This window comes from Colletotrichum spaethianum, assembly GCF_022836535.1.
Source record: "Colletotrichum spaethianum MAFF 239500 DNA, contig28, whole genome shotgun sequence".
Taxonomy (NCBI): Eukaryota; Fungi; Ascomycota; class Sordariomycetes; order Glomerellales; family Glomerellaceae; genus Colletotrichum; species Colletotrichum spaethianum.
Window position 1 is genome coordinate 494,780 of NW_026054798.1, and position 23,055 is coordinate 517,834.

Genomic DNA, 23,055 nt, shown 5'->3' on the forward strand with positions numbered 1-23,055 from the left:
GCATGAACGGACGCTGGCAGAGTTACCGACGGATGGTTTAGAATTTCGGGAACGGGCCATCTATTAGACGGGGAGCTCCAAGTTACAGCATGGCAACTTCAGATGATGGCCGGCTCTTGCGTTCGGCATTACCCCAGTCAAACCCCCCCAGGCTTGCGTATGTTGGGTTCTGTGGATAATGACCACTTGAGAGAATTACGAGTTCAATGGGTCCAGGATTCGTCGTCGTCTTCCTCAGGCCTCTGGCAAGCCAGGCCTTGATAGCTATTAATAACGGCTTTTGTCGTCTGGGGAACCGTCCGGCTAGCAACGAAGGAGTTCGCTCAGGGGGGGAGAGGCTTTTTTTCTTTCAATGATCGGCAACAAATCTTTTCGGTCATGGTTGAGGGGAAGCCCCAGCCGGCCACAAAGAAGGGAAACAAAGAGAGGCATCGCGTTGATAGAAGTAGTTAGGAGCGGATGAGACCTCATCCCGGGCTGCATAAACAGTGAAAATGATGCTTAATACAACGCCAAATTGGCGGCGGCAGATAGGTTTTGGCGGTCAGCCCTGTAAGAAGGGGGCGGTTCCGGTCCTCAGAGTTCAGATCCTTTGGTGTTCTTTGGGGCATCCTTTCGAAATCTTTCCAGCTGGGAGTCGCCCCATCATTCTGCAACAGAGACGAATGCAGGGGGCGCACACATTCTCTTAGTGCCTGGCCGTAGCATTTCTGCGACTTGTGCTTCGCTTTGCTTGGCTGCCTCAATCAGGGTCATTTGCTTTGTGTGGAGCACATGGGGGGCTCACTCGGGGTTGCCTCTGGGCAGTTGGCCCAGTCACAGGCCGAGAAGGGGTATAAGTGGGCACCGGGCAGTGGCTGGAGGCAAGACAAACTTGGATGTATTTTTGGCTTCAGATGGCTTCTCCCATCATCATCACTCTCGCTGTGTGGGTTGCGGGTATCCATCCGTACCTTTCAGCCAAGTCCCCGACTTGCAATCACTACCGAGTCGCTCAGTGAGCCCCGCTGGGGTCAGCGTTCGTCATGGGACCAATGGAAAGCCACGTCTGCACGGTGGAAGACCAAGGCCTAAAGGCCGTTGCCAGTGGTGGCCCTGGCCTGTCCCTAATGCTGGCTGGTTGGCCCCGGCTCGTTGGGCTGAGCTGTACATAGCATGGCAGGCCTTGAACTGGTTCGATGCCGTGTCACTGCACTGGCTGATTGAAGGAGGTGGGCATGATGTGGGAGAGAGAGGAGAGAGGTGGGTGGTACCGCAAGTCGCAAAGCTTCACTGACGGCTGCGGAGGCCGAGGGGACGCATGGCACGGCATGGCACGGCATGGCACACAGTACAGAGTGCAAAGTACAGATGGCAAATAGCAGCAGCTTCTCCTTCCCTCCTGCCCCCAACCTGGATTCAACCTTGAACCTGGAGCCTGTCAGCAACCAAGCAAGCAAGCAAGCACCTTCAGTCCAAAAGCCTTCCTACCTTTCGCATTTCTTCTCCAAAATTTCCTCCAACTGGCATGTGCCCCTGACAAAGGACGACGACGACGACGACGAACCCTCTTCGCATCTTGCTTCTCTGCTTGATCTTCCCGCATCTGTCCATCCTCTCTCTTTTTTTCCCCCCATTGCTCTCGTTTGTTGGTTGTCGCCTCTGCTTTCGCAACTGCGTCTCTGCACCGCCGTCGATTGCGCCTGACGTATTCGTTCGCTCCTCGCAACGAGCCAAAAAAGTGTCTTTGACCAGGAGCCGAAAAATACCTGCCCATTCTCCTCCCACCTCCTGTATAACGACGAAACGACACATTGCTCGCCGCCTCCTTTCCTTCTTCTTCGCCTACCGACTTTGGAGCCTTGGGGAGCATCAACTTAATACCATCGTGACGACAGCTACCAGCTCTCAGGCATCATGCCGGGCTTCGCAGATTCCTTTTGGTCCAGCGACTACGCTGCAGGTGAGTTGACTGAATGCGCTGCTGCAACCCCTCCGGGCTATGGCTAAACAACCTTCCAATAGGACTGGGCGTCTTGTTCAGCAAGTTGCAGCAGGGCGTGCAAGAAAACCGACAAGTCCTGACCGTCGCTCGAATGCGTGCCGAAGCCGAGGAGATATACAGCCAGCGGTTAAGAGACATTGCACCAACGGCAGACAAGGTCCAAGGAGGGTTTTCAAAAGATGACGGTGCCAGCGTTCGCAAGGTTTGTACAGCGCTCCACCGGCGAGCTTCCCGAGAGCCACTGCTAATCCCGCATTGCAGGCCTTTGATGGCGTTCGGACCGAGATGGAAGAAGGTGCCAAAAACCACAAGAAGATTGCCCAAAACATTCGAGACCTCGTCGTCAATCCCTTCTCGCGCTGGTGCGATGCCCACGAGTCGCGCATCCAGGATTCCCAGGACGAGCTGCAGGCCCGCATTAAGGCGCACGACAGGCAAGCCGAGTTGGTTAAGAAGCTGAGGAGCACCTACTTCAACAAGTGTCGATTGGTTGAGGATATCGAGGAGGAGACCAAACTGGCCTTCCAAGACCCCGAGACCAGCCCCAAGAACATACCCGAGATCAAGGTCTCCGAGAACAAGGAGCCCGAGCTCCATCCCCAAGAAGACGATGACGAGCCCATCGAGATTGGCGACGAGATCTACCAGCCCGAGCAGGTCAAGAAGATCTTGGCGCACATGCTCAACACGATCAAGCTTGGAGAGACCAAGGTACCCATCCTCGGAGTCTACCAGAACACCTCGGCCGGATCCGACATTGTTGAGTACCTGCAACGACACATGAACACAACAAGCATTAGCTACGCCGAGAGAATCGGCCAGGATCTTATCTCGAACGGGTACCTCAGACTTATCGGCAACGTTGGCAACACTTTCGCCAACAGCTCCAAGATGTTCTACCAGTGGCGCCCGAAGGCTTTCAAGCTGGCTGGCGTGCCCGACAAGAAGGTGCCCCTTGGCCGAACATTCTCTCTCCCCGCCTCCGAGGCGTCCGACTCGCCTGTTGTTGGAACCGTCAGCGAATACCTTGCCAACTGGAACGTCCTCAACAACCAGCACCCCAACGAGACCCCGCCGGAGCGATTGCGCCGTGAGGCCAGAGAAGCGGACGACAAGTACAAGGCGGGCGTGCGCAAGCTGGACGAGATGCGCTGCGAGCTCGAGGAGACCATCTTCGTGCACCTCCGTTTCTTGGAGCGTTGCGAGCTGGACCGCCTCAAGGCCATCAAGACCGTCATCCTGGACTTCTCGGGCACCATCAGCAACGTCATCCCCAGCATGCAGTCTGCTGTTGACAACATGATGCTCTTCCAGGAGACTGTTCAGCCACTTGGTGATCTGAGATATCTGCTCGAGAGCTACCGAACAGGCAGCTTCGTTCCCAAGGTGGTGGTCTACGAGAACTACTACAACAAGGTTGACGAGCAGACCTTTGGTGTGGACCTCGAGGCGAGAGCGCGCGCGGATAAGAAGCGCGTGCCCATCATTGTCACCACCATTCTGACGTACCTGGACAACCACTACCCCGACCTTGAGGGCGACGAGGCCAGACGCGGTGTTTGGCTGGTTGATGTTCCCCTGCAGCAGGTTCACAAGCTCCGCAACAAGCTGAATGACGGCAAGCCTATCTCGCCCGATGTTTTTGACGAATTTGATATCCCGACTGTTGCAAGCTTACTCAAGCTGTACCTCCTTGAACTGCCTGGTAAGACGATCCCGTCCTGACAACCTAGTAATCATCTGCTGACAACGCGACAGACTCTCTCGTCTCATCTCACGTGTATGAGATCGTCAGGACGATATACCAGACGCAGTCGCAGGAGAGCGACGCTGCTCGCGTCTCTGTGCTGCAGCAGACCCTGTCGCAAATGCGACTCACTAATATCGCAACGCTTGACGCCTGCATGAACCATTTCACCCGCTTAATCGACCTCACCTCGGCTGACGAGGCTTACATCGCGTCTCTGGCCACGACCATCGCGCCTTGCATCCTCCGCCCTCGTGCGGAAACTTCTCTGACCATGGAAGAGAAGCACGCCTACAAGCTCGTTCGCGATCTCTTCGCGCACAAGGAGGCCATTTTCAGCGAACTGAAGCGTATGTCTACGGCGAACCACGGCGGTTCGATCAACCGCCCCCGCGCCATCAGCACCGACGAGAGCAACCGGAGGGCGAACATGGAAGAGCGGAATAGAGCTCTGCTCGAGAAGGCTGCGGGTAGCCGCGGCCGTGCGACAAGCCCTGCCCCTAGCCCCCGCGGACACAGACGTGACCGCAGCACGGGCGGTCCCGAGACCCGCTTCCCGATCCAGACGAGCCCGCCCGCGTCGGCAGTTGACCGTCACCGCTCAAGCTTGGGCAGCGTGGTCGGCGCCAAGCGGTCGAGTCTTGAGGTACCCGGCAGCGAGACCGGCTCGCCCAAGGAGACGGCGACGACGCCGGCGACCAACGGCTCCGCGGCGCCTGCCGCCGAGGGTGTCGCAGCCAGAATCAAGGCTTTTGAATCTCCTGTCGACAAGCGCAACAGCTTGGGCCGCAGCAGCGTGCGGTACTCCCTGGACCGCCACGTGGCAGCCGCACCAAGCAACGGAACAGAGAGCGGCTCGTCGACGCCCCGCGACTCAGGAGCCCCACGCGGAGTGACGCTCGAGGACAAGCCTATGGATGACTAAAGCGTGTTAGCCATGATGATTTATTTTGCTGCGATTTTCAGGCTCTGTCCCTCATTTTCCTTTTTTTCTTTCTTAATGTCTATTTTTTCCTCACAACAAACTTTGGGATTCTCCTTTTTCTGTCGTGACGTGTGACGCTGGTAGGACGTACGTATGCAACGGACGGCGGACGGGCTTAGGGGGGGGGACAAAAAGAGAGAAATCACTGGGCTGGCTTTTGTTTGACGGCGGCGGCGGCGAGTGAAAAAGAACGCGAAACGACGGCGATGTTTGGGGCGAAGCGATTCCCCTCGGGTGTCCCCTTTGTATCATGTCTGTACGTAAACCCACGAGAAGAGACAAAGAGACGAGTAGAAAGAGCGAAGAAGCAGAAGAAGACAAGAGAAGATGATATTCCCTCAAGGCCCAACCATTGAAATCAAGTGTGCCACGTTATCGGACGCGACGGGGAGAGTCGTCTCGAGACCATACTGGGAGGAGGCACCGACACGGTCGAGACTCGAGACTGGGTGATAGATGCTCTGGGTTGCGTACGACGAGACAAGAGACCCGGCAAGTTCACGGCCATATCGGACTCCTCTCCGCAGGATGTTGCTCTTGACGTGTGCGCAAAGACAAGAAATCACGGAAAAGGGGGGGTGAGGGAGGGAGAACCTTGTGCTCTGATGAATTTTTGATTCCATTTCGCCTTTTGGATCCGGACGTCTATATATGCATGCTTTCCTTTCTCGCCCACCCCTGACCCGATGCCCCCCCTCCCCCGTTCCCAACCGCGTCGCGTCCGCGACTAACCGCTATCCCCCGCAATCTCGGCCATCTTGGTCGTCTTCTTTTTCTTCTTCTTCTTGGGCACCACGACGGCCGGGCCGGCGTCGTCGACGCCGCCGCCGCCCTGCCCCTGCTCCTGGCCCTCGACGGCCGTCTCAGGAGCCGGCATCAGCGCGCTGTCCTCGCCGCCGCCGCTGTTCTCGGCGTCTTCCGTCAGGAGGACCGCCGGGGGCGCGACCTCGGCCACGGCCTTCTTCTTCTTCTTCTTGGGCTTGACCGCCCCGGCGCCGTCCTTGTCCTTTTCCTTGTCCTTGCTCTTCTTGGTCTTCTTCTTGACCACCGTGCCCGCGACGTCGACACCCTGCGCCACCTGGATGCGCTCGTTGGCGCGCTGCATCTCGAGCCGCAGCCGCTCCACCTCCTTCATCGCCTGCGCCATCTCCGCCTCCTCGCGCTGCTGCCGCTCGTAGTCGAACGGCGCGTTGGACGAGCCCGTGTCGCCCTCGAGGCTGAGGGACCCGAGCGTCGACGAGTCCACCTGCAGGAGCCCCTGGCGGAGCTTCTTGGCGCGCGACTTGGTGAAGCTGTCCGAGTTGTTCTCCGACTCGTAGTTGCGCGGTGTCGAGACCCCGCTGCCGGCGAGCGTCTCGTCCGCGGCGATGACGACCCTTTGCTTCGGCCGCTGCTGCGGTCGGTGGATGGGAGGGGTGGGCCCGGGCGCCGAGCTGCCTAGCTTGTCGAGATCCAGCTGCATGATCGGTATGGAGTCTATGTCGAGATCCGGTCCGTTTTCTTTCTGGAGGATGTTGTGAATCGGTGTCGAAGTTCTGGGCGCGGTGTCGGGAGCACCAATGTAGAACGGGTCATCGCGGTTCCGTTCGCTGCGCTCGGCTTTCCTCCTTGCCACAATGTCAGCATCGAGATAGCTGTCTTCGGTCGCCTGCTGATACGAGCTGACAACCTCTTCTGTCGGGGCGTCAGCGATCCGGTTGATCGCCGGTTCGGCCGAGGATATGCTTGTGGGCGCCGGGCGTTGATGGTAGTAAACCTCGAAATCGTCCGTATCGTTGGCCTCCACGGGTATAACATCCGCCTGAGCAAGAAGATGAGCCAAGTTCGGGTGGATGGGCTCATCCAAGTCCAGGCCCTCGGGCATGGGCACATTCCTTTGCGCCCCCAGAGCCACAGAGTTGAGCTCCCATCCCTGGAACAAAGACGGAATAGCCTGGGTGAGCAACAGCGGAGGGTCTTGGTGCTCTTCGTCGGAAGACGCTGCCTGGCCCGAGGTGGCCTCCGCAGTGAGTTTCAGGAGTTCGATGAACTCTACAGATCTCTCCTGGACCTCAAGATTGGGGTGGAGAGCGAGCGGCTCGAGGGTGTGGATGACGCGGGCCAGGAGCAACGAGATCTTTGTCTTCCACTCGGGGGTCCATGGCTGGCCTTCGTTGCCTGCGATGTAGGCGAATATCTTTGTGACGCCCTGCAGACTGGTCGTAAGAATATCGGGTATGTGTGTCCGAGATAGTATCCTCAGCAGGTTGCCTAGCGTATCTTCGGGGAACGCCAGCTGGTTGGCGTATTCTCCAACCAGCCAGGACGTGGACTTTAGTGATGCCGACGCGAGGGCATGGCCTGCGGGAGTGTCGGTGTTCATCTGCTGGATGATGAGATCGGCAGCCCGGACGGCTGCGCCTCGTAGCGCGTGGACCTTGACTGCAACGTTCCTCAACTCGTCTCCGATTCTTCCAGACACGTCTCCTGCGGTCGACTTGCCAGAGGCGGCGACTGAGTCGAGTTCCGTCTCAACCGTCCGCGGTGTCGGCGCCATGCGGACGAGTTGGATGAGGACATCGATGTACCAGTCAAAATCCACCAAGCTGCTGTAGTTGTTCTGCGAACACATGGTCAGGATCCTCCCGATCACGTCGCTCCTGTAGTCGTCGGGCAGTGGAGGCTCTTCCTGCTCTTTTGTCGGCGAGTGGATTTCGACCTGTGCCTCCTCGTCCGAGTCCATCCCGGTATCCGGGCCAAGCGGCGCCCCTGGTCGATCCCTCTTAGGTGTGGACGACTTGAGCTGCTTCATCAAACGGCTCACGATGGACACCAGGTTGTCGCTGCTAACCATACCCTGGACGAGATCCAAGGCCTTGATGCGGATGGTGATGTCCGGGCTGTCGATGCACTCTAGGATCACGTCCTCTTGTTGCGCAACAAGGAACGGGTGCGTCACGACAATCTTGTTGAAAGCAAGCAACGCGACGTATTTCACTACCCAAGTCAGCTTTTGAATCCTGATCCGCATCGTAATACTCACAGTTCGGATCACCATCCACCATGATCATGCCCCTGAGCTTGTTCACGCAAAGGGTCGCAATCTCCTCTCTGCCCGAGATGTCGTCCGCGCTGCCCAGGATACCGCCCTGGATAATGCCGTTGATGCACTCATACAGCAACGACATGGCAGGCGTCGTCCGGATCAGCTCAGTCAGGGGCGGCAGCAACTTGCGAACGAGTCGCGGCTCCAACGGCGTCAAAGTCGCAAACTAGGTCCAACGTCAGCAACCTCTCCCTCAACAGCTCCACGCCTTTGCATAAACGTACCAGCTTGATCAGCTTGATGGCCATCCAGTTGTTACCTCCGTCCACAAGCAGCTCAAACAGCCTAGGCGCCAGTGGCAGGAAGTCGTGTGGCCTCCTCCAGCCGAGCTCGCACACCACGTTGACGATGGCCGCTGTGACGCTCGGGTCCTCGTCCTTGTCCATCAGGCGCTCCTTGATCTTGGGCCACGCCGCCCGCAGCGTCTCGGGGTACACCAGGGCCAGGCGGTACAGCGTCACGATGGTCTTCTTGCGGATGGCCGGGTTCGAGTGGCCGAGGCGCGGGAGCAGGTCGGAGAGGGTCGAGAGGGCGAGGGACGGGGTGATGATGTGCGGCAGCGTGGTCATGGGTAGCGAGATAGTGGTTGCTTGCGTCGACGACAGGTCCTGGCAGCGGCGGAGCGTTAGTATCGTCTCTGTGCATGTCCAACACACCCCTTCAACACGAGGGAGAACAGTACCTTCTTCAAGAGATTCGTCGCCAGCATAAGCACTTCGGTGTCAGGTCGGAAGCTCTGCACGGCGGCCAGGTACCCGACCCTCTTCTGGTGGTACTTTGGCGACGACATGACCTCGAGGACGTGGAACGAGGCCCACGACATGTCGTGACCGACCATCTCCAGGTACACCAGCTTCAGCAGCGCCGTCGCCTTGACGTCTGGTAGGGAGTCAGAATGCGGTTCCTTCTTCAAGCACAACACATGCGGCCGCTCTCGTGGAGGGTCTCACCCATGTCCTGCCCGCGGACCTCTGCGCGGCATTCTTTCAAGCTGTTCTGTATGTACTCGCGCTCGTTGCCCTTGTGGTTCCGCAGGCCTCTGATGAGGTCGTAGAGGGATTTCTCGAACCTGGAGGAGCGTGCGGTGCACCGTCAGCGCGCGATTCGTCTTCGCAGCCTCACGGCTTCTCCCCGGCGGTTGCGCGGGTGCGTCTTCAAGCACCTACATCTTGACAATGACAGCAGCCCCACGCGAGGGGGTGGAAGCCTAAATGGGCAGTTGTCGAGGTGTCGTCGTGTATCGTGGGAGGGGAACGAATGTCGGGGAATTAGGTCAGGTACACGAAGGCGTCCGGGTTCTCTGGCACATTTTGGACCAAGACTTCTTCCGGCTGGTTTCGTCGCGGGCGCCGTGACCTCGATTTCGCGGAGGGCGTTTGGCTTGGTGTTCGTGAGCGTCCAAGGGATGTCGGGGTCGGGGGAAGGACGGGGGACGGAACGGTGATGCAGGCTTGCTGTGGCTTGTGGGGAGAGAGAGAGAGAGCTTGGTGCTGTGCTGCCCGCTGCCGCTGCTGCTCGATAATCCAACCCCCACCAAAAACCCAGAGAATGATGGTGCTGCGTACAAGGGCGACAGCATGTACTGTGTTTCCTCTGCCGGTACGGCAAGTCGGGCACTGTACGGCGACCAGCTACCTTACCTGCCGACTAACACACCGATAGCTAGCTTCTTCCTCGCCAAACACCAGTTGTAATCGTCATTGCGCCTGGTCCCGACATCCTCTTTTTTTTTCCCCTTCTCTTTCCTTGGGACGAACTTGTCAAGGCGGCGCATCAAGGCTTTTTAGGGGTCCTTGTATAACACCCTCGTTTCTTCTTCTACAATCCCTTTTCTTTTCAAGCGGCATTGCACGACCACGACTATGGATTGCTGACCCCAGCACCTCTTTCCGCACTCTCTAAACCGCATCGCGAACCTCCAATCTCGACAAACCACCACGTACCCAAAAACCCCACGAACCTGACCTCTCAACGCACGAACTCTCCTCCGCAATGGCGACCGCGCGGCCCTTCCTCCGCCTCTCCTCCCCCCCCCGGACCCTGGGGTGCACGCCCGCGGCCCTCGCCCAACAACACGCCCCGCGCCGGCCCTTCTTCAACCTCCCCAACCTCGCCTCGGCGAACGAACCCCAAACGCTGACGGCCTCGCGGACGATGCCCTACCCCTCCCCCCAGCTCTACGACGTCATCTCCGACGTCGACGCCTACGACTCCTTCGTCCCCTACTGCGCCCAGTCCCGCGTCACCCAGTGGACCGCCCCCGACGCCTCCGGCCGCCGCTGGCCCGCCCAGGCCGACCTCCGCGTCGGCTGGGGCGGCTTCGAGGAGACCTTCACCAGCAGGCTGCACTGCGTACCCGGTAAAAGCGTCGAGGCGGTCAGCGGCGCCGATGTCGAGGGCGCCAGCCCGGGCAACGGCGGGGAAGGCGGCGCCGTCTTCCGGAGCCTCGTGACCAAGTGGCAGCTGCGGCCGCTGACCTCCGGGACGGGCACCGAGGTGGACTTGGTCATCAAGTTCCAGTTCGCCAACCCGCTGTACTCGGCCGTGAGCGCCGCCGTGTCTGAAAAGGTGGCCGGCGTCATGATCCAGGCCTTCGAGAAGCGGGTCAAGGCTGTCCTGGGGGTTCCCAGGCTATAGCCGGATCGGGCAACCATGAAAAACATTGCTACACTTAGACTTAGACTAATGAAGAAATCACACACGGCTGAGAAGGCGAGGCTGAGCAGCCGTTGCCAACCATTCTTGTTTGCAAAACATTTCGTTCTTTTTTGTTACCAAGTCTCTACCACCGCTACTGTGCGCAGCGAACAAAAGCAAAAGAAACAACTACAGCAACAAAAAACACACCCCTCTCCATCCAGGTACTTGGAAAAAGCCACGATCTTGTCCTCCTCTTCTTGCGCCGATGCCATAAACATGGTGTAGCTTCCAGCTTTCCTCCAGATGCAATGCCCCGCCGAAAAACATGTACGGTCTTTGAGGAAATGTCTTACAGCCGGGTGGAAGTCCCATTTGCCGAGTTTGACCCCTCCGCAGCTCGTACTCCGGCATACATGCGTTATAGACGTTTAAATGAACCATGATATCCGTGAGATGCATTGCTTACATACGTTTGACCGTGGTGGGAATCTGAGGAAAGCAGAAAAGTAAATGGGCGCGTAAAGGTATCATATGTAATAACAAAATAACAAAAAAAGATCCCAAACCACAATTCATAACAAGGCGTTATCGTGGCAGGTTTTCGTACCAAATCTCTCGCATTGCGCGCTGATGATGATCATTTCTTTGTCCTGCCGGTTATTAGTTCACGGCCTCCTCGCTGAGGGTCTGAGTTCAACACGTACTTCTTCTTTGGGGCCTTTGCGCCACCGGCCATCCAGCTGAGCATCGAGCCTTGAGCCTTGGACCTGTGTTTTGGCTTGCCGTTGGGCTCAACAGTAACGATGTTGGCCGGCACACCACCGGGGGGTCCGGGGCGTGTGCCCTGCCAGCCTGGAGGAGGAGGCGGTGCCGGGCCACCGCCGCCGGGGCGACCACCCGGAGGTGCCATGCCCGGCGGGAAGTTGCCCATCCCGCGATGCGCATGCGCGCGCATGCCGTGCAGATGCGCCGCCATTCTTTCCGCCGCTCTAGGGTCCATCGGCATGCCAGGACGCGGACCGGGCGGGGGCCTGTCCATGGGCCACATTCGCATCTCGATGGTCCAGTCCGGCTCGACCACTTTATCCCAGACTTGGGGCAGAATGATCTCCCCGTTGGGGCCAATCAGGTCGTAGTGTCCTTCCTGAACATGGGGGCCGATAACGTCCACATGGACGAAGGCTTGCTTGATGAGCTCCTCCATGCCCTGGGATTTGAAGTCAGCATGGTGTCAGCACGTACACAGTTGTTGGGGCTACATACCGTCCAGGTCGAGCACAGATGGAAGGGAAAGCTGAACTTCCTGCCGACGGCGTCCTTGAACTTGATTGGAGCCTTGTCCTTGCCCTTGTTCCTTTCGGACTCGTACTTGGCTTTGGTCTCCTCGGCGATCTTCTTCTCGAGCTCCTCCGCAGCCTTCTTCTTGGCGGCTTCGGCGGCGGCGGCGTCTTCTGCCGCCTTCTTCTCGGCTTCCAGCTTGGCGCGAGCCTCGAACTCGGCCCTTGCCTTCATCTCCTCCTCCTCCTTCTTCTTCGCGGCAGCCGCGTCCGCCGCCGCCTTCTGCGCGGCCGCAAACTCAGCCTCGGCCTTCAACTTGGCCTCTTCTGCCCTTCGCTTTGCCTCTGCCGCTTCCTCTTCGGCAGCCTTCTTCGCAGCCGCGACCTTGGCGAGATAGTCGGCTTCGGCCTTGGCCTTGAGGTCCGCCTCGAGCTTTGCCTGCGCTGCGGCAGCGTCGGCAGCCGCCTTCTTCTCGGCTTCCATCTTGGCGCGGGCCTCTTCTTCGGCCCTCTTCTTCATCTCCTCCTCCCATTTCCGCTTGGCCTCGGCCTCTCTAGCTTCCTTGGCCCGGAGTTCGGCCTCGGCTGCAAGCGCTTCCTTGAGCCTTTGCGTCGCCTCGGCTTGGGCCTTGAGGCGGGCCTCTTCTTCGAGCTTCTTCCGCTCGGCCTCGGCCTTGTGTTCGCGCTCCAGCCTCTCTCTGGCTTCGCGTTCGACGCGGGCCATCGCCTCCTGGTGGAGCTTCTGCCTTTGCTCTTCCTCTTTGCGCTCGGCCTCGATTCTCTCTCTGGCTGCTTTCTCGGCCTCTTGCTTGGCCTTCTCAATCTCCTTCTGCGCCAGCTCTTGGGCTCGCCTCAAATCCTCCATCCTGCGGGTGATGGCCTCTTCAGCCTCCTTGCGAAGCTTCTCTTCCAGTTCTTTCCGCTTTTGCTCCTCCTCCTTCAGTGCCTGCTCCTTCTTGAAGAGTTCGATCTGTTGCTGGAGCTTGATCTTCTCAGGATCCTCCTTTGGCGGCGGTGGCGGCTCGTTCGCAGGAGTCTTGGAGGGGCCTGGGGCTTCCGTAGGCGGGGGTGGGGGTGGAAACATGCCCCATGGAGGCATCTGTCCGTAGCCTTGCTGGTTGTAGAGGGCCGGTGGTTGCTGTGGCTGGTATGGCATCATATCATACTGAGATTGGCGAGGGTCATGGAAGTAGCTCTGTCCACTTCCATGCGACATTGGCGAGAATGCATTGTTGGGATTGTACCCGAAGGGCACCATCTGGTTGGGGGGGTGTCCATAGGGGCTCGGGGCGAAGCCGCCTACATGACTTTGAGGAAAGCCGGGCTGCGGGTGACCGCCGCGGCCGCCGTAGTAGGAGTTGTGGCCGGAGTGTCCCCCATGGCTTGGGTGTCCCCCGTGGGCGGGAGGTCTGTGGCCATAGCCGCCGCCGCGAGGGGCGAAGGGGGACGCGTATTCTTCTTGGGAATCCACGCTTTCAGAATGGCTCGGCACTGAACCGGGCCGATACGGGAATTGGCTGGGAGCGGGACCGGGGCGGTGAGGGAGTTGGTGGTGACGGAGGGCACGCTGTGGCGGCGCCGGGCGGCCTGAATACCTGGGAGCAGGGCTGACGGAGGCCGAGTCGTCTGGACCAAGATCGCCTTCAAGATTGTCGTCTTCGGAGGTGTAGTCCTCGTTTTGGGTTGAATCGGAGCTGATGGCTTCAGTGTCGTTGTAGTAATGCGAATGCGACTCGTCCTCACTGGCAGAGGCGGATCGAGATGTTGCTGCCCCGGACGAGCTATGGCCAGGGCGTCGATAGGGTCGTCTTCCGGAGTGTGTTAGTTGACTAGTGCCCGGTGAATGCCACCAAGTCGGATGGTCCCTGGCGTAGTTGAAAATATGTAACTTACGCGGACGACATGAGGATGTGAGTGCGTGTATGTGTGTGTGGCGGCAAGACCCTTTACTCACGACAGTCTCGAAAGAAAGTCGGAGTAAAGGGGTAGATCGGGTGGGAACGTGGGGAGTAGTAGAGCGGCCGAGGGTGAGGCTTCCACTGTTGGGAACCGTAGGGAAATCGTCGTTGGCGATCGAGTGCGGTCAAGCCAGGAAACGGGTGCAGCGTTCGCCCTTGCGCAGTTGGATCAAGGACGGGGAGATCCAAGCACGAACGGGTGGCGGACAACGAGACGAAGTGCGGATGACGGGGGAGTTGAGCGCAAAAAAGGCGATCAGACGAGGACGATGTGGTAGGGAGTGAGGGACGACAGCGACCAGGCGGCTTCAAGAAAACAAAGTTTCTGTGTGAAAGGTTGAGTTGGAAGGCGGGCGGGATTGCGAAAATTGAGGGGTGGGCGGCAGTCGGTGGGTGGGTATTCGTTCGTGGGTTCTTGGATGTAACCGGGAAGCCCCCTGCTTTTTTGGCGAGATCGTGCAGTTGGGCGCAAAAATAGGTGCGATTGGGTGCAAGGAAAATTGTGGCAGCTGGGCAGCTATTGCGGGTCTGGCGACCGCTCCGTTCAGGACAACGGTAAGGCGATGGCCAAGGCGTACAGGGGTTTGTTGTTAGGCAGGTCGTATGTATGTCAAACTAAGCCGCAGCCACTGCCAATCTGCTGCTCCTCGGCGACCCAGTCTGGATGGGTGAGAAGAGGATGGGAAGAGAGCCTCTGGCGCGTCTTGAGGTGGCGATGCGCTCGCTGTTGTACCGCTATGCGATGCGAGGCGATGCGAGAGATAACGGGACGGGGAGCCAAGTGGAAGAAGCCCTGTCTGTCCAGTATCCAGTATGGTGGATGAGGCGGGACAAGGACAGCACAGGACAGGAAGAGGGGGGGAGCCTTGGAAAGGCTTCCTCTGGCGTCTGGGGGACCCAGCAGCCGACAGACTGGCGTTGTCGGTGAGGGCGAAATGTGAGCAACGGTCGACACGACTAATGATTTGATAGTGCAATGCCGAGCGTCGAGGATACTAAGCTACATACAAGCCTCAGATCAGCAACATTCCGGTGAATCATGTGCAATGGAATTTGGCGAGAGGCGCCGGACGTGTTAACACGGACGGGGCCACACAGACACACAGACGCAATGGAACGGACTGGGCTGGGCATGAGAATGGAGGGGGAGGGGGGGGGGAGGGGAAGCGAAGGGGACGAAAGTGCACCAAGAGAAACCACCACAAGCCCACATCAACGACCAGGGCGTGCCCGACCCCGCCATCCTCGGCCAGCCTGTTTTGCTCTCCAGGCAGACGACACGCTAGGGTTGACCAGTACTACTGGCCACAGCCGAGTCAAGGTGAGGGAGAAGGGGGAGGGAGGTTCTACGATGTGCTGTGCTGTGCTCTGTCCCACCATCAGGTCCTCCTCCTCCGTCTGCCTGCTGGACTTCCCCGTTGTGGGCTCTGGGAAGAGGCGACAAGGAAACGCGACGGGGGGAGGGGGATGAATGGGATGGACTGGGCGGGGACAGGTAAGACACCGACAGGGCCGGCCTGGCGGGGGACGGGGATGGGCACGAGGAAAGGACGGGGCAGGCCTGGATGGCGGTCTCGAACCCCCCTTGCTTTTCTTGTCCCACTTGGGTGCCCCAGGAGATGCTGGGCCAGGTCCACTGACGATGCGCCATCAACCAACAGAAACGAGTCGACAACGAGTTGTCATTCAATGACCGTCAGCATCGTTCCGCTGGCGAGGGGGCTGCGCGGAACCGTGTCATGGACTCATGATTGATCCGGAGAAGTCTTCAGCGCCGGGCCCCGTTGCAAATCGTCGCCCACCAAACAAGACCGTTGCGTGATGCAAAGCCGTGTCCTGGCTGCACTCACGCAGGATACGTCAGGCAGCACCAACAACGGCAGCAAAGTCAACAACAACAACAAAGAAGAACGGCATCGGCAACTGGCCGAGGTGCTTGGTTGCCATGCGGACTGGCCGCAGGTAGCCGGCACTTGACAGCTTGTTGACAGGGAAGACGGGCAGGCAGACGAATAGACATTGTTTAGAGAAACAACGCTGCAGAAACAACATGTGCGTCGATGCCAGCAAGCGCAAGGGAGCGAGAAAGGAATGCGACAACGTCGCACCAGGCGAAACGGGGAAAGCGCGTCCGAATGAACAATCGCAAAACGGTAGCTAAAAGTTGCAACATACCTTTGCTTGTCTTTGTTCCCCTTTCTCCCAGGGCTCGTTAAGAAATGAGACAGAGAAGCGAGCAGGACGGGCTGAGACCTGAGACCTCGGACCTGAGACCTGTCAGGGACGAGATGATGGCAGATCAGACGTGACACACCGTCTCTTTTGGGATGTGGTCGGGGGACCTTTTCTGTTTCTTTGGGACGAGGTTCGGATAGGCTTGGGATGGGGAACAGATGTGAGAGGCGAGACTTTGGACTTTGGTACGAGGGACTGCACCTACCCAGGTAGCACTGCGATGTACCTTGCCCACCGACTCTGTCAGTTCTCAATGCACGACCGTGCCTGGGCTCGTCCTGCGTCGGACTGTTCTGGCCGCACAGAGTGGATGTCTGGGTTTTTTTTTGGGGGGGGGTTCAATGTTTCGGTGAGGAACGTGCTGCAAAAGGCGTGGTGGCTCCGTTGCGGGACGGTCCTCGCTGGGCGTTTGGACGTTAAGACGTTTTATCCGTTAATGCCGGTGGGGCTCTTGGTGCTTGTCGCGCGCTGCGATGATGCTTTTGACGCCTTTGTCGCTCTAGGGGGAAACCGAGTGTTAGAAAGTCGGACAGGGACAGGAGAACAACAGCCCAAAACAAAGACGAAGAGTTTTGCAGTCAGGATTGTGTGAGAATAAGCAGGCTGGGAGAGGCGGCGCAAAGTATTTATTTGGATGACGGAGGAGGGAGAGGGAGGGAGGGAGACACGGCGGGGAGGAAGGGGGGGAACGAGGGTTGGGGGCGAAGGGGCTCTCATTAGTCTCCTGCTGCGTTCTGCTCATGCCAGTTGACTGTCCTGCTTTTAGGGCCATCGCGAGCCAATGCCCGGCATCTCGGGCTCGCGACTCTGGCTCTCGCCGTTTAATGAGCCAGTAGGAACTCGAGGGGACGTACCTGGCCTACCTCTCCTCACCTCACCTACCTTGCCCTTTCACCTTATCTGGCCTGGCCTGGCGAGGGGCGGTACACTCATGGACGGACACCGACTAAAAACAGGCAGTCGTCAGCTCTACTATGGCTCCTCCCACCTCCTCACTCGCCCGCCCGCTCACCGTATCTTGGACCGCCGCCGCATCGAGACGACGCCAAAAGCGCGACAAGCCCCTCTCCACTTCGTCTGGGCTCGCCGCTGAGCCTTTGCACCAGAGGTACCGCACCCAGGTGCGTGTTCGCCGTGATGCCGTACCGCCTCCGAGTCTCCACTCCGGGTCCAGTGTCGTCGTGCCTTTCCAATGTCGTCGTCACCCTGACTAGCCCGCCATCCTGTGCAGTCAATTCTCACGCAGCCTGCTTCACACCAGGATGGATAAACAAGTTTCATTTCAGAGCACTAACACTGACACTGGATCGTGATACTGGTATTTGCCTCAATCTCCTCCCTTCATGTGGGGTGTCTTGCTGCGTATGCTGGGCACTGGCAATCGTCTAGTTGCTTGATGACTCGGACAATGATGTACTTGGGGGGACACGGCATGATTTCGATGGCAGATAAGGGAAGGGAGAGAGAGACACCAAACGGAAGATAACCCTCTGAGTGAACTGATGTACTGTGCGTGACAGCGGTTGTCCTTGTTGGTCTGATGCGTCTCTCGTGGGCGTCCCTCGAGGCTCGGCTTATTCTTTTTTCTTGGTCGTTTACGGCGCTAGGCGGCTGGAAAACACGATGGATGACAGGGGCGGTCGAAATTGGTACCGACGTAAGTGCTTGTTCTGCCTTGAGCTTACTTACACGGCACTGCCCGGATATATACGTGCCACCGCAATGTTGTCGGCGCAACTTGATTGGCATCCATGTGCTCTGTTAGTCGACCATTCCGACGATACTCGAGCCCGATGCAGCCTTTGTCGTGCCCGACGGGTCTCTCGAGAGCCTGGCGCACTCTGATCTACAGAGCTAGGGTCTCGAACGATGGTGCCTGAACTTGCTGAGATAAATCCGTGGATCAACTCCCACTGACTCACTGCCAGCGCATCTGGTGGGCCGCGTTAGCCCGTCGGGCTCCCAACGGCACGCCTGGAACCTTGGATGACATGCAGCCCTGCAACATAGTGCATAGTAGTTTTGCGACCATTGGGCACGGCTGCGGGTGCGGCCGCAACGGGAACGATGGATTTCGACACAGAGTAAAAGTTGGTCTCCATTAGTAGGGCATCAAGCGGCGGCCTCTGCCCGTGTGTGAAACATGTCCGATGTGAGTTGTACAAAACAAGACAAAAAAAAACCCCCGGCTCCCGTCTCAGCCCAACTGCCAGACAGCCTCTTTATCCGACGTGACTTCGTAGCCAAGTTGCGCCTGAACGACAAAATAGAGTTGCCCACTGTGTTTCTCCCTCGGGTGCTACAGTCAGGCGGCTTATTCGCAATTGGCTATCAGAGTAGCCAAGTAACACTTGAGCGTTGTCAGTGACACAGGGGCGATCTGTTGCAGACAAAACTCTGTTGTTGACTTTGCTTGGATGTTCCGATTGCCTGCTAGCCCCAGCGTGCACCGGTAACAGCGAGTCCGCTAGACAATGCCTCGCATGAAGCGTGCAGGTGTGGTGGCTTGTCAGCGTGACTGCTTGATCATAGAATCCGTTGATGTGAGGTTGTCTGCTCGTCGTGTCCGGCTGACGCGTTGCTCATCTCACAAGCTCGACCGATTCCTTTGACAGCAAATCCCGTGCCGCTGCCACCTCCGATTCGTCGTAGCCCTGCCAGAGCCTCTCCTGCGCTCCGTTACGGCGTACAATCTCCGCCAGCTTTTCTGTCGCCAGCTCATTGAGTTTCTGCAACGTGGTGACGTCGGGAAGGCTCCACTCCTCCGAGTCCGTTTGCCTCGATGGCTTTAAAGGCTCCTTGATCAATCTGTTGGTGACCTTGATATCTGTCAGCTGTGTTTCTTTGAAGCTGACCGAGCACACGCCTCACCAGTTTCAGTCCGTAGTACCCCCTAAGGTAGTCGTCGCAAAGCTCAATGCTTCGGCTGAACCTTTTTATCGACTCGGCCAGCTGCTGTTGTGAAGATCCTTCAGAAGCTGAAGCTGCCATGTACAGTACTTCGCCCAAGCGCGCATGCATCTAGTACATATTAGCGAATGCCGGAGTCGATTGAATACTCCGTTTCACGCTTACATTCCACGCGTTTGGTGTCAGTACAAGAACCTCCTCGAGTGCAAAGATGGACTGAGAGTAGAGACCCTGCGAAAGGTACAAGTCGGCAAGCTCCGCCCATGACTCTGCATCTGTGGGGTTGAAGTCAACGAGGGAGTTGAGGGCCGTGATCGCTTCGGACGTCTTTCCGGTTGACTTAAGAAGGGCAATGCGACGTTTCGCGACGGGCTACATAGAGTCAGCGTATGCCACAAACTCATAGAAGAGATTCAAAGACTGACAATATTTGTCGCATTTGCTCCGAGGATAGTCTCGTATTCCATGAGCACCTGCGCCAGCTCTCCATCGTTGTCGGCTTCTGCCTCTTTCACCAACCCCTTGAAAGCCATGATGCGCTCGTTTTCGTCTCCGAATCGGATAATCAGCCTCTCGAGACATTGATGCGCTGCTTGGCTGTCGCCCGTCCGGAGGCAGGCCAGGAGAAGGTTCTCATAGATTGTCCAGAGCTCGGGTGTCTCAGATGCTGAAAACAGTGATAGCAGCGGCGACGAGGAAAACGCCTTCGGGTTGTTTCGCAGAATCGTCGGCGCTTTCTGGGCCAGCTCGAGGGCCTCGGCTGGGGACAGGTGGCCCTGGGGGCGGACAAGAGATGGGGCCATCTTTATAGGTCGTAAGAAGACGGCGGGATTCGGGGAATATGGGTCGTAAGCGGCGTGGTTTCGACGCGCAGTCTCCAGATATGCGATCTGGCTGGTCTTGACAATCGTTGCGCGTGCGGACTAGACGTTGATGGCCGGGTATAGCTATGATGGATGTAGTCTGCGCCCCGTCTGCCTCTTCGCGAATTAAGATCATCTAGCTGTGCGGTACGTACCGCTCACTGAGCTCCTTGCTTAATACATCCAACCTGGCGCACCCGCCAATGGGACTTGAAGGGCGAACGGGGTTACTGCCCCGCATGATTGGCTGCATCGGCAGGCGGCTCTTCATCCCACCGAAGACAGACCCCACCCACCGTGTTTTTTGTGAACAAAAACTTCCGCGAGCAAGAATTTTTGTCAAGACTTCTTATTCCTAACCACTCCTTCTTTGTCACCAAGATCTGGAGATCTCGAGAGTTTGTGTGCCACCCACGCAAGGAGCAGTGTGATAGATCCAGGATCTGTCCGGTGGCTTTACACAAGAACCATGGCTTCCCTCGCAGCTGGAGAAGCTCTCTCGGGAGCGGATGAGCAAGTTCTCGTCGAGAAGACGGCCGACCTCAAAGTGTCTGAGCCGACCGGCCAGGGGGAGCAACCACCTCACAGATCTCACGACCCTCAGTACAACCAAAAGAGGAGCGACCCATTCCAGTTTGGCAGCCGTCTGCTTAGCGAGCAGGATGATGTCTTCGAGTTCAACGCTTGGGACCATGTCGAGACTGACGATGCATACAAGGAGTATGCTGAGCAGCAGTACGAAATGCAGCGGCAGTCTCCGGTCTCTGACTTTGATAAAAGTAAGTTTATCCTTGTGCGCAATCTTTGATTTTCTTTTCAGCCCCCGGTGTTATGATGATACTCCAGCACAATCGCATAGTTCATCTGAATCCTATGATGAAAACTTCTTCCTATAGTCTTTCGCTCCCATCTGACAACACCATTTCAATCAAAAAAATCAATTGTTTTATGCACTTGCTTTTCAAACAGCCGACTAACAAAACTCCTCAGACAGACTGAACAACAATCCAGCGAGAATGTGGGATCTTTTCTACAAGAACAACACAGCCAACTTTTTCAAGAACCGCAAGTGGCTGCAGCAGGAGTTTCCCATCTTGTCCGAGGTGACCAAGGAGGATGCTGGCAAGATTACAATCCTTGAAATCGGTGCCGGTGCGGGTAACACTGCTTTTCCTATTCTCGCTTCCAACAAGAACCCAAGCCTTAAGGTCCATGCCTGTGATTATTCGAAGCAGGCCGTAGAGGTCATGCGGACCCATGAGTCCTACAACCAAGACCACATGCAGGCGGACGTCTGGGACGTGACGAGCGATGAGCTCCCGCCAGGTCTTGAGGAAGGGACCGTTGACGTTGCTATTCTCATCTTCATCTTCTCGGCTTTGGCCCCCAGCCAGTGGAACAAGGCGGTTGCCAATGTCCACCGTCTACTTAAGCCAGGCGGCCAGGTCTGCTTCCGAGACTATGGAAGAGGTGATCTCGCCCAGGTTCGCTTCAAAAAGGGTCGCTACCTAGATGAAAACTTTTACGTGCGCGGCGACGGTACCCGTGTTTACTTCTTCGAAAAGGAGGAGCTCGAGCAAATTTGGACCGGCAAGACGCAAGAAGCGTCGGAAGTCGCCAAGGCCGAGTTCAATGTTGACGACCTCGGCGTTGACAGGCGCATGCTCGTCAACCGAGCCCGCAAGCTGAAGATGTACCGATGCTGGATGCAGGGTCGGTTCACGAAGAAATGAGAGATCCAAGCTTCACAGTAAACACGACCTGGAGCAAGCGATGAATGTCTGCCAGCGAATTATTCTAGCTGTGGACCGGCGCATTTCGCACTTTGCACCACGCGATCGAGATCAGTACAGCAGCATCTCTCGTAGCTTCTTGCGATCATCCTGGACGAATCCGATCTTGTCCAAGTACCCTGCGATCCCACCGTATACGTCGTCGAGATGGCGAGCGGTTCGCACGATCATGTCAGGCGCTGTATCGAACCAGTCGTCCGTGAGGCCAATCTCTCTGATCTCGGCCAACCTTTCCTCCCTTTCGGACTCAAGTGCACCACTGGTCAACATGTAATCATGCTCGATCGCTTCGAGCGGCACATCGAGGGCCATCAGCACCAGAGTGACAATTAAACCTGTCCTGTCTTTGCCCTGTGTGCAGTGAACCAGGGTAGGCGTTGTCGAAGGGTCGAGGAAGACCCTGAGAGCCTGGTTTGTCCGTTAGCAATTGGGACAGAAGGCCGTCATTGCCCTCACTCGTACCTTGGCAATCTCTTCACCAGATTGATCCAGGGTATCGAGGCCCAGGCGTACCAAGCCACGTGGCACCATCACCTCACGAGAGAGGACGGAGATGCCTTCATTGCGATAACCTAAGAGGAAGAGGACGATAAGGCGGCTTCCATCGAGCGATCATGCGTCAGTCTCTCTGGGGGAAACAATAGAAGCCAAGTTCTCTTACCAGAACCCCCACCAAGACAGCTGTCGCAACAAGAACCCTCGAAGCTTCCGCCAGTGATTTTGATCTCGTGATACTTTAAGCCTGAGATCTGGACTGGCTCGGCTAGCGCAGCGTTGGACTGCAGCAGGGTCGGAACTTGGAGATCGGCCTCGCGCTTTTTTGCCTGCTTGACGTGTTCGGTCCTTGGTATGGCGTCAGTCGTTGATCTGGTGTACGGAGTCTGGCATTCCAAGGGTGAGGTGATCTTGGGATTGCACATGCACGTACTTTGTGCGCAAGTCTATCACCGCCTTGATGCCCAGCTCCTCTCGAAGGCGCCTCCTGTCTTCCAATGAGGCATCATCTAAGTTTGTCAAGTCTGTGAGCAGACAGATAAGCACGTGTTGTGGGTCTTTCAAAACATACCAGGCCTTGCTGAACGGAACAGCTGGCCTTCTCGGATGAGCCTGTTGCACCAAACACACGGGAATCAGCTTGAGTGTGCCAATGCCCCGTGTGGGTTTGAATTGAGACGTACCTGCGTCCGAGAAACTTGTTCACCGTGGAGCCGACGTCACGGAAGTTCAGAATTGAGGTTATGCCGTTGTTGTCCATGGCGCAGAGACTTTGTGCTAGCCGCTTAGGGGAAACGGGCAGCGCTGCAGATACCAGGAGTCAGCAGTCAACAGCTGAGACTAGCAGTCGGACGGCGCGGGCAGCGTTTAGGCGTTTTGGGAAGTTGGTGTGTGCTGTACGTAGTAGACTCGGAGTGAGGTGTGTGAGTGAAGAGGGGAGGACTGACGCCACGATTTGGCATGTTCAAAGAGAAACCCCGATCGTCGGGATGGAAAATGTGACAGCGACAGAAGACCTAATCTTCAGGCACCCTCAGGCCCAGCGTCGTCTCTCGCCCTGTCCAACCTCGTTTGGCTACCTAT

General features: G+C 57.4%; 7 protein-coding genes across 7 annotated transcripts; 3 read left to right on the plus strand and 4 right to left on the minus strand.

Moving 5' to 3' along the window:
• Positions 1–1,896: 1,896 nt before the first annotated feature.
• Positions 1,897–4,656, plus strand: ColSpa_09474 (Rho-type GTPase-activating protein 1; the record flags this gene model as incomplete). The annotated part of the gene is made up of 4 exons (XM_049275686.1): positions 1,897–1,942; positions 2,005–2,186; positions 2,246–3,689; positions 3,743–4,656. The coding sequence occupies 4 exons, from the start codon at positions 1,897–1,899 to the stop codon at positions 4,654–4,656; spliced, it is 2,586 nt and encodes an 861-aa protein (XP_049131643.1).
• Positions 4,657–5,443: 787 nt separating this feature from the next.
• Positions 5,444–8,755, minus strand: ColSpa_09475 (AP-3 complex subunit delta; the record flags this gene model as incomplete). Its single annotated transcript, XM_049275687.1, has 5 exons — positions 5,444–7,692; positions 7,751–7,967; positions 8,026–8,409; positions 8,484–8,680; positions 8,752–8,755. The coding sequence occupies 5 exons, from the start codon at positions 8,753–8,755 to the stop codon at positions 5,444–5,446; spliced, it is 3,051 nt and encodes a 1,016-aa protein (XP_049131644.1).
• A 1,038-nt stretch (positions 8,756–9,793) lies between these two features.
• On the plus strand, positions 9,794–10,438 carry ColSpa_09476 (coenzyme Q-binding protein COQ10, mitochondrial; the record flags this gene model as incomplete). The annotated part of the gene is made up of 1 exon (XM_049275688.1): positions 9,794–10,438. One exon carries the CDS (start codon positions 9,794–9,796, stop codon positions 10,436–10,438), a length of 645 nt encoding a protein of 214 aa, XP_049131645.1.
• A 640-nt stretch (positions 10,439–11,078) lies between these two features.
• ColSpa_09477 (calponin y domain-containing protein DDB_G0272472) lies at positions 11,079–13,622 on the minus strand (the record flags this gene model as incomplete). Its single annotated transcript, XM_049275689.1, has 3 exons — positions 11,079–11,648; positions 11,705–13,499; positions 13,612–13,622. 3 exons carry the CDS (start codon positions 13,620–13,622, stop codon positions 11,079–11,081), a joined length of 2,376 nt encoding a protein of 791 aa, XP_049131646.1.
• Positions 13,623–18,493: 4,871 nt separating this feature from the next.
• ColSpa_09478 (TPR repeat-containing protein C19B12.01) lies at positions 18,494–19,624 on the minus strand (the record flags this gene model as incomplete). Its single annotated transcript, XM_049275690.1, has 4 exons — positions 18,494–18,738; positions 18,767–18,932; positions 18,987–19,193; positions 19,247–19,624. 4 exons carry the CDS (start codon positions 19,622–19,624, stop codon positions 18,494–18,496), a joined length of 996 nt encoding a protein of 331 aa, XP_049131647.1.
• Positions 19,625–20,153: 529 nt separating this feature from the next.
• Positions 20,154–21,417, plus strand: ColSpa_09479 (tRNase Z TRZ1; the record flags this gene model as incomplete). The annotated part of the gene is made up of 2 exons (XM_049275691.1): positions 20,154–20,463; positions 20,675–21,417. The coding sequence occupies 2 exons, from the start codon at positions 20,154–20,156 to the stop codon at positions 21,415–21,417; spliced, it is 1,053 nt and encodes a 350-aa protein (XP_049131648.1).
• Positions 21,418–21,528: 111 nt separating this feature from the next.
• Positions 21,529–22,732, minus strand: ColSpa_09480 (tyrosine-protein phosphatase 1; the record flags this gene model as incomplete). Its single annotated transcript, XM_049275692.1, has 5 exons — positions 21,529–21,885; positions 21,940–22,049; positions 22,139–22,344; positions 22,406–22,459; positions 22,656–22,732. The coding sequence occupies 5 exons, from the start codon at positions 22,730–22,732 to the stop codon at positions 21,529–21,531; spliced, it is 804 nt and encodes a 267-aa protein (XP_049131649.1).
• Between the last annotated feature and the right edge of the window lie 323 nt (positions 22,733–23,055).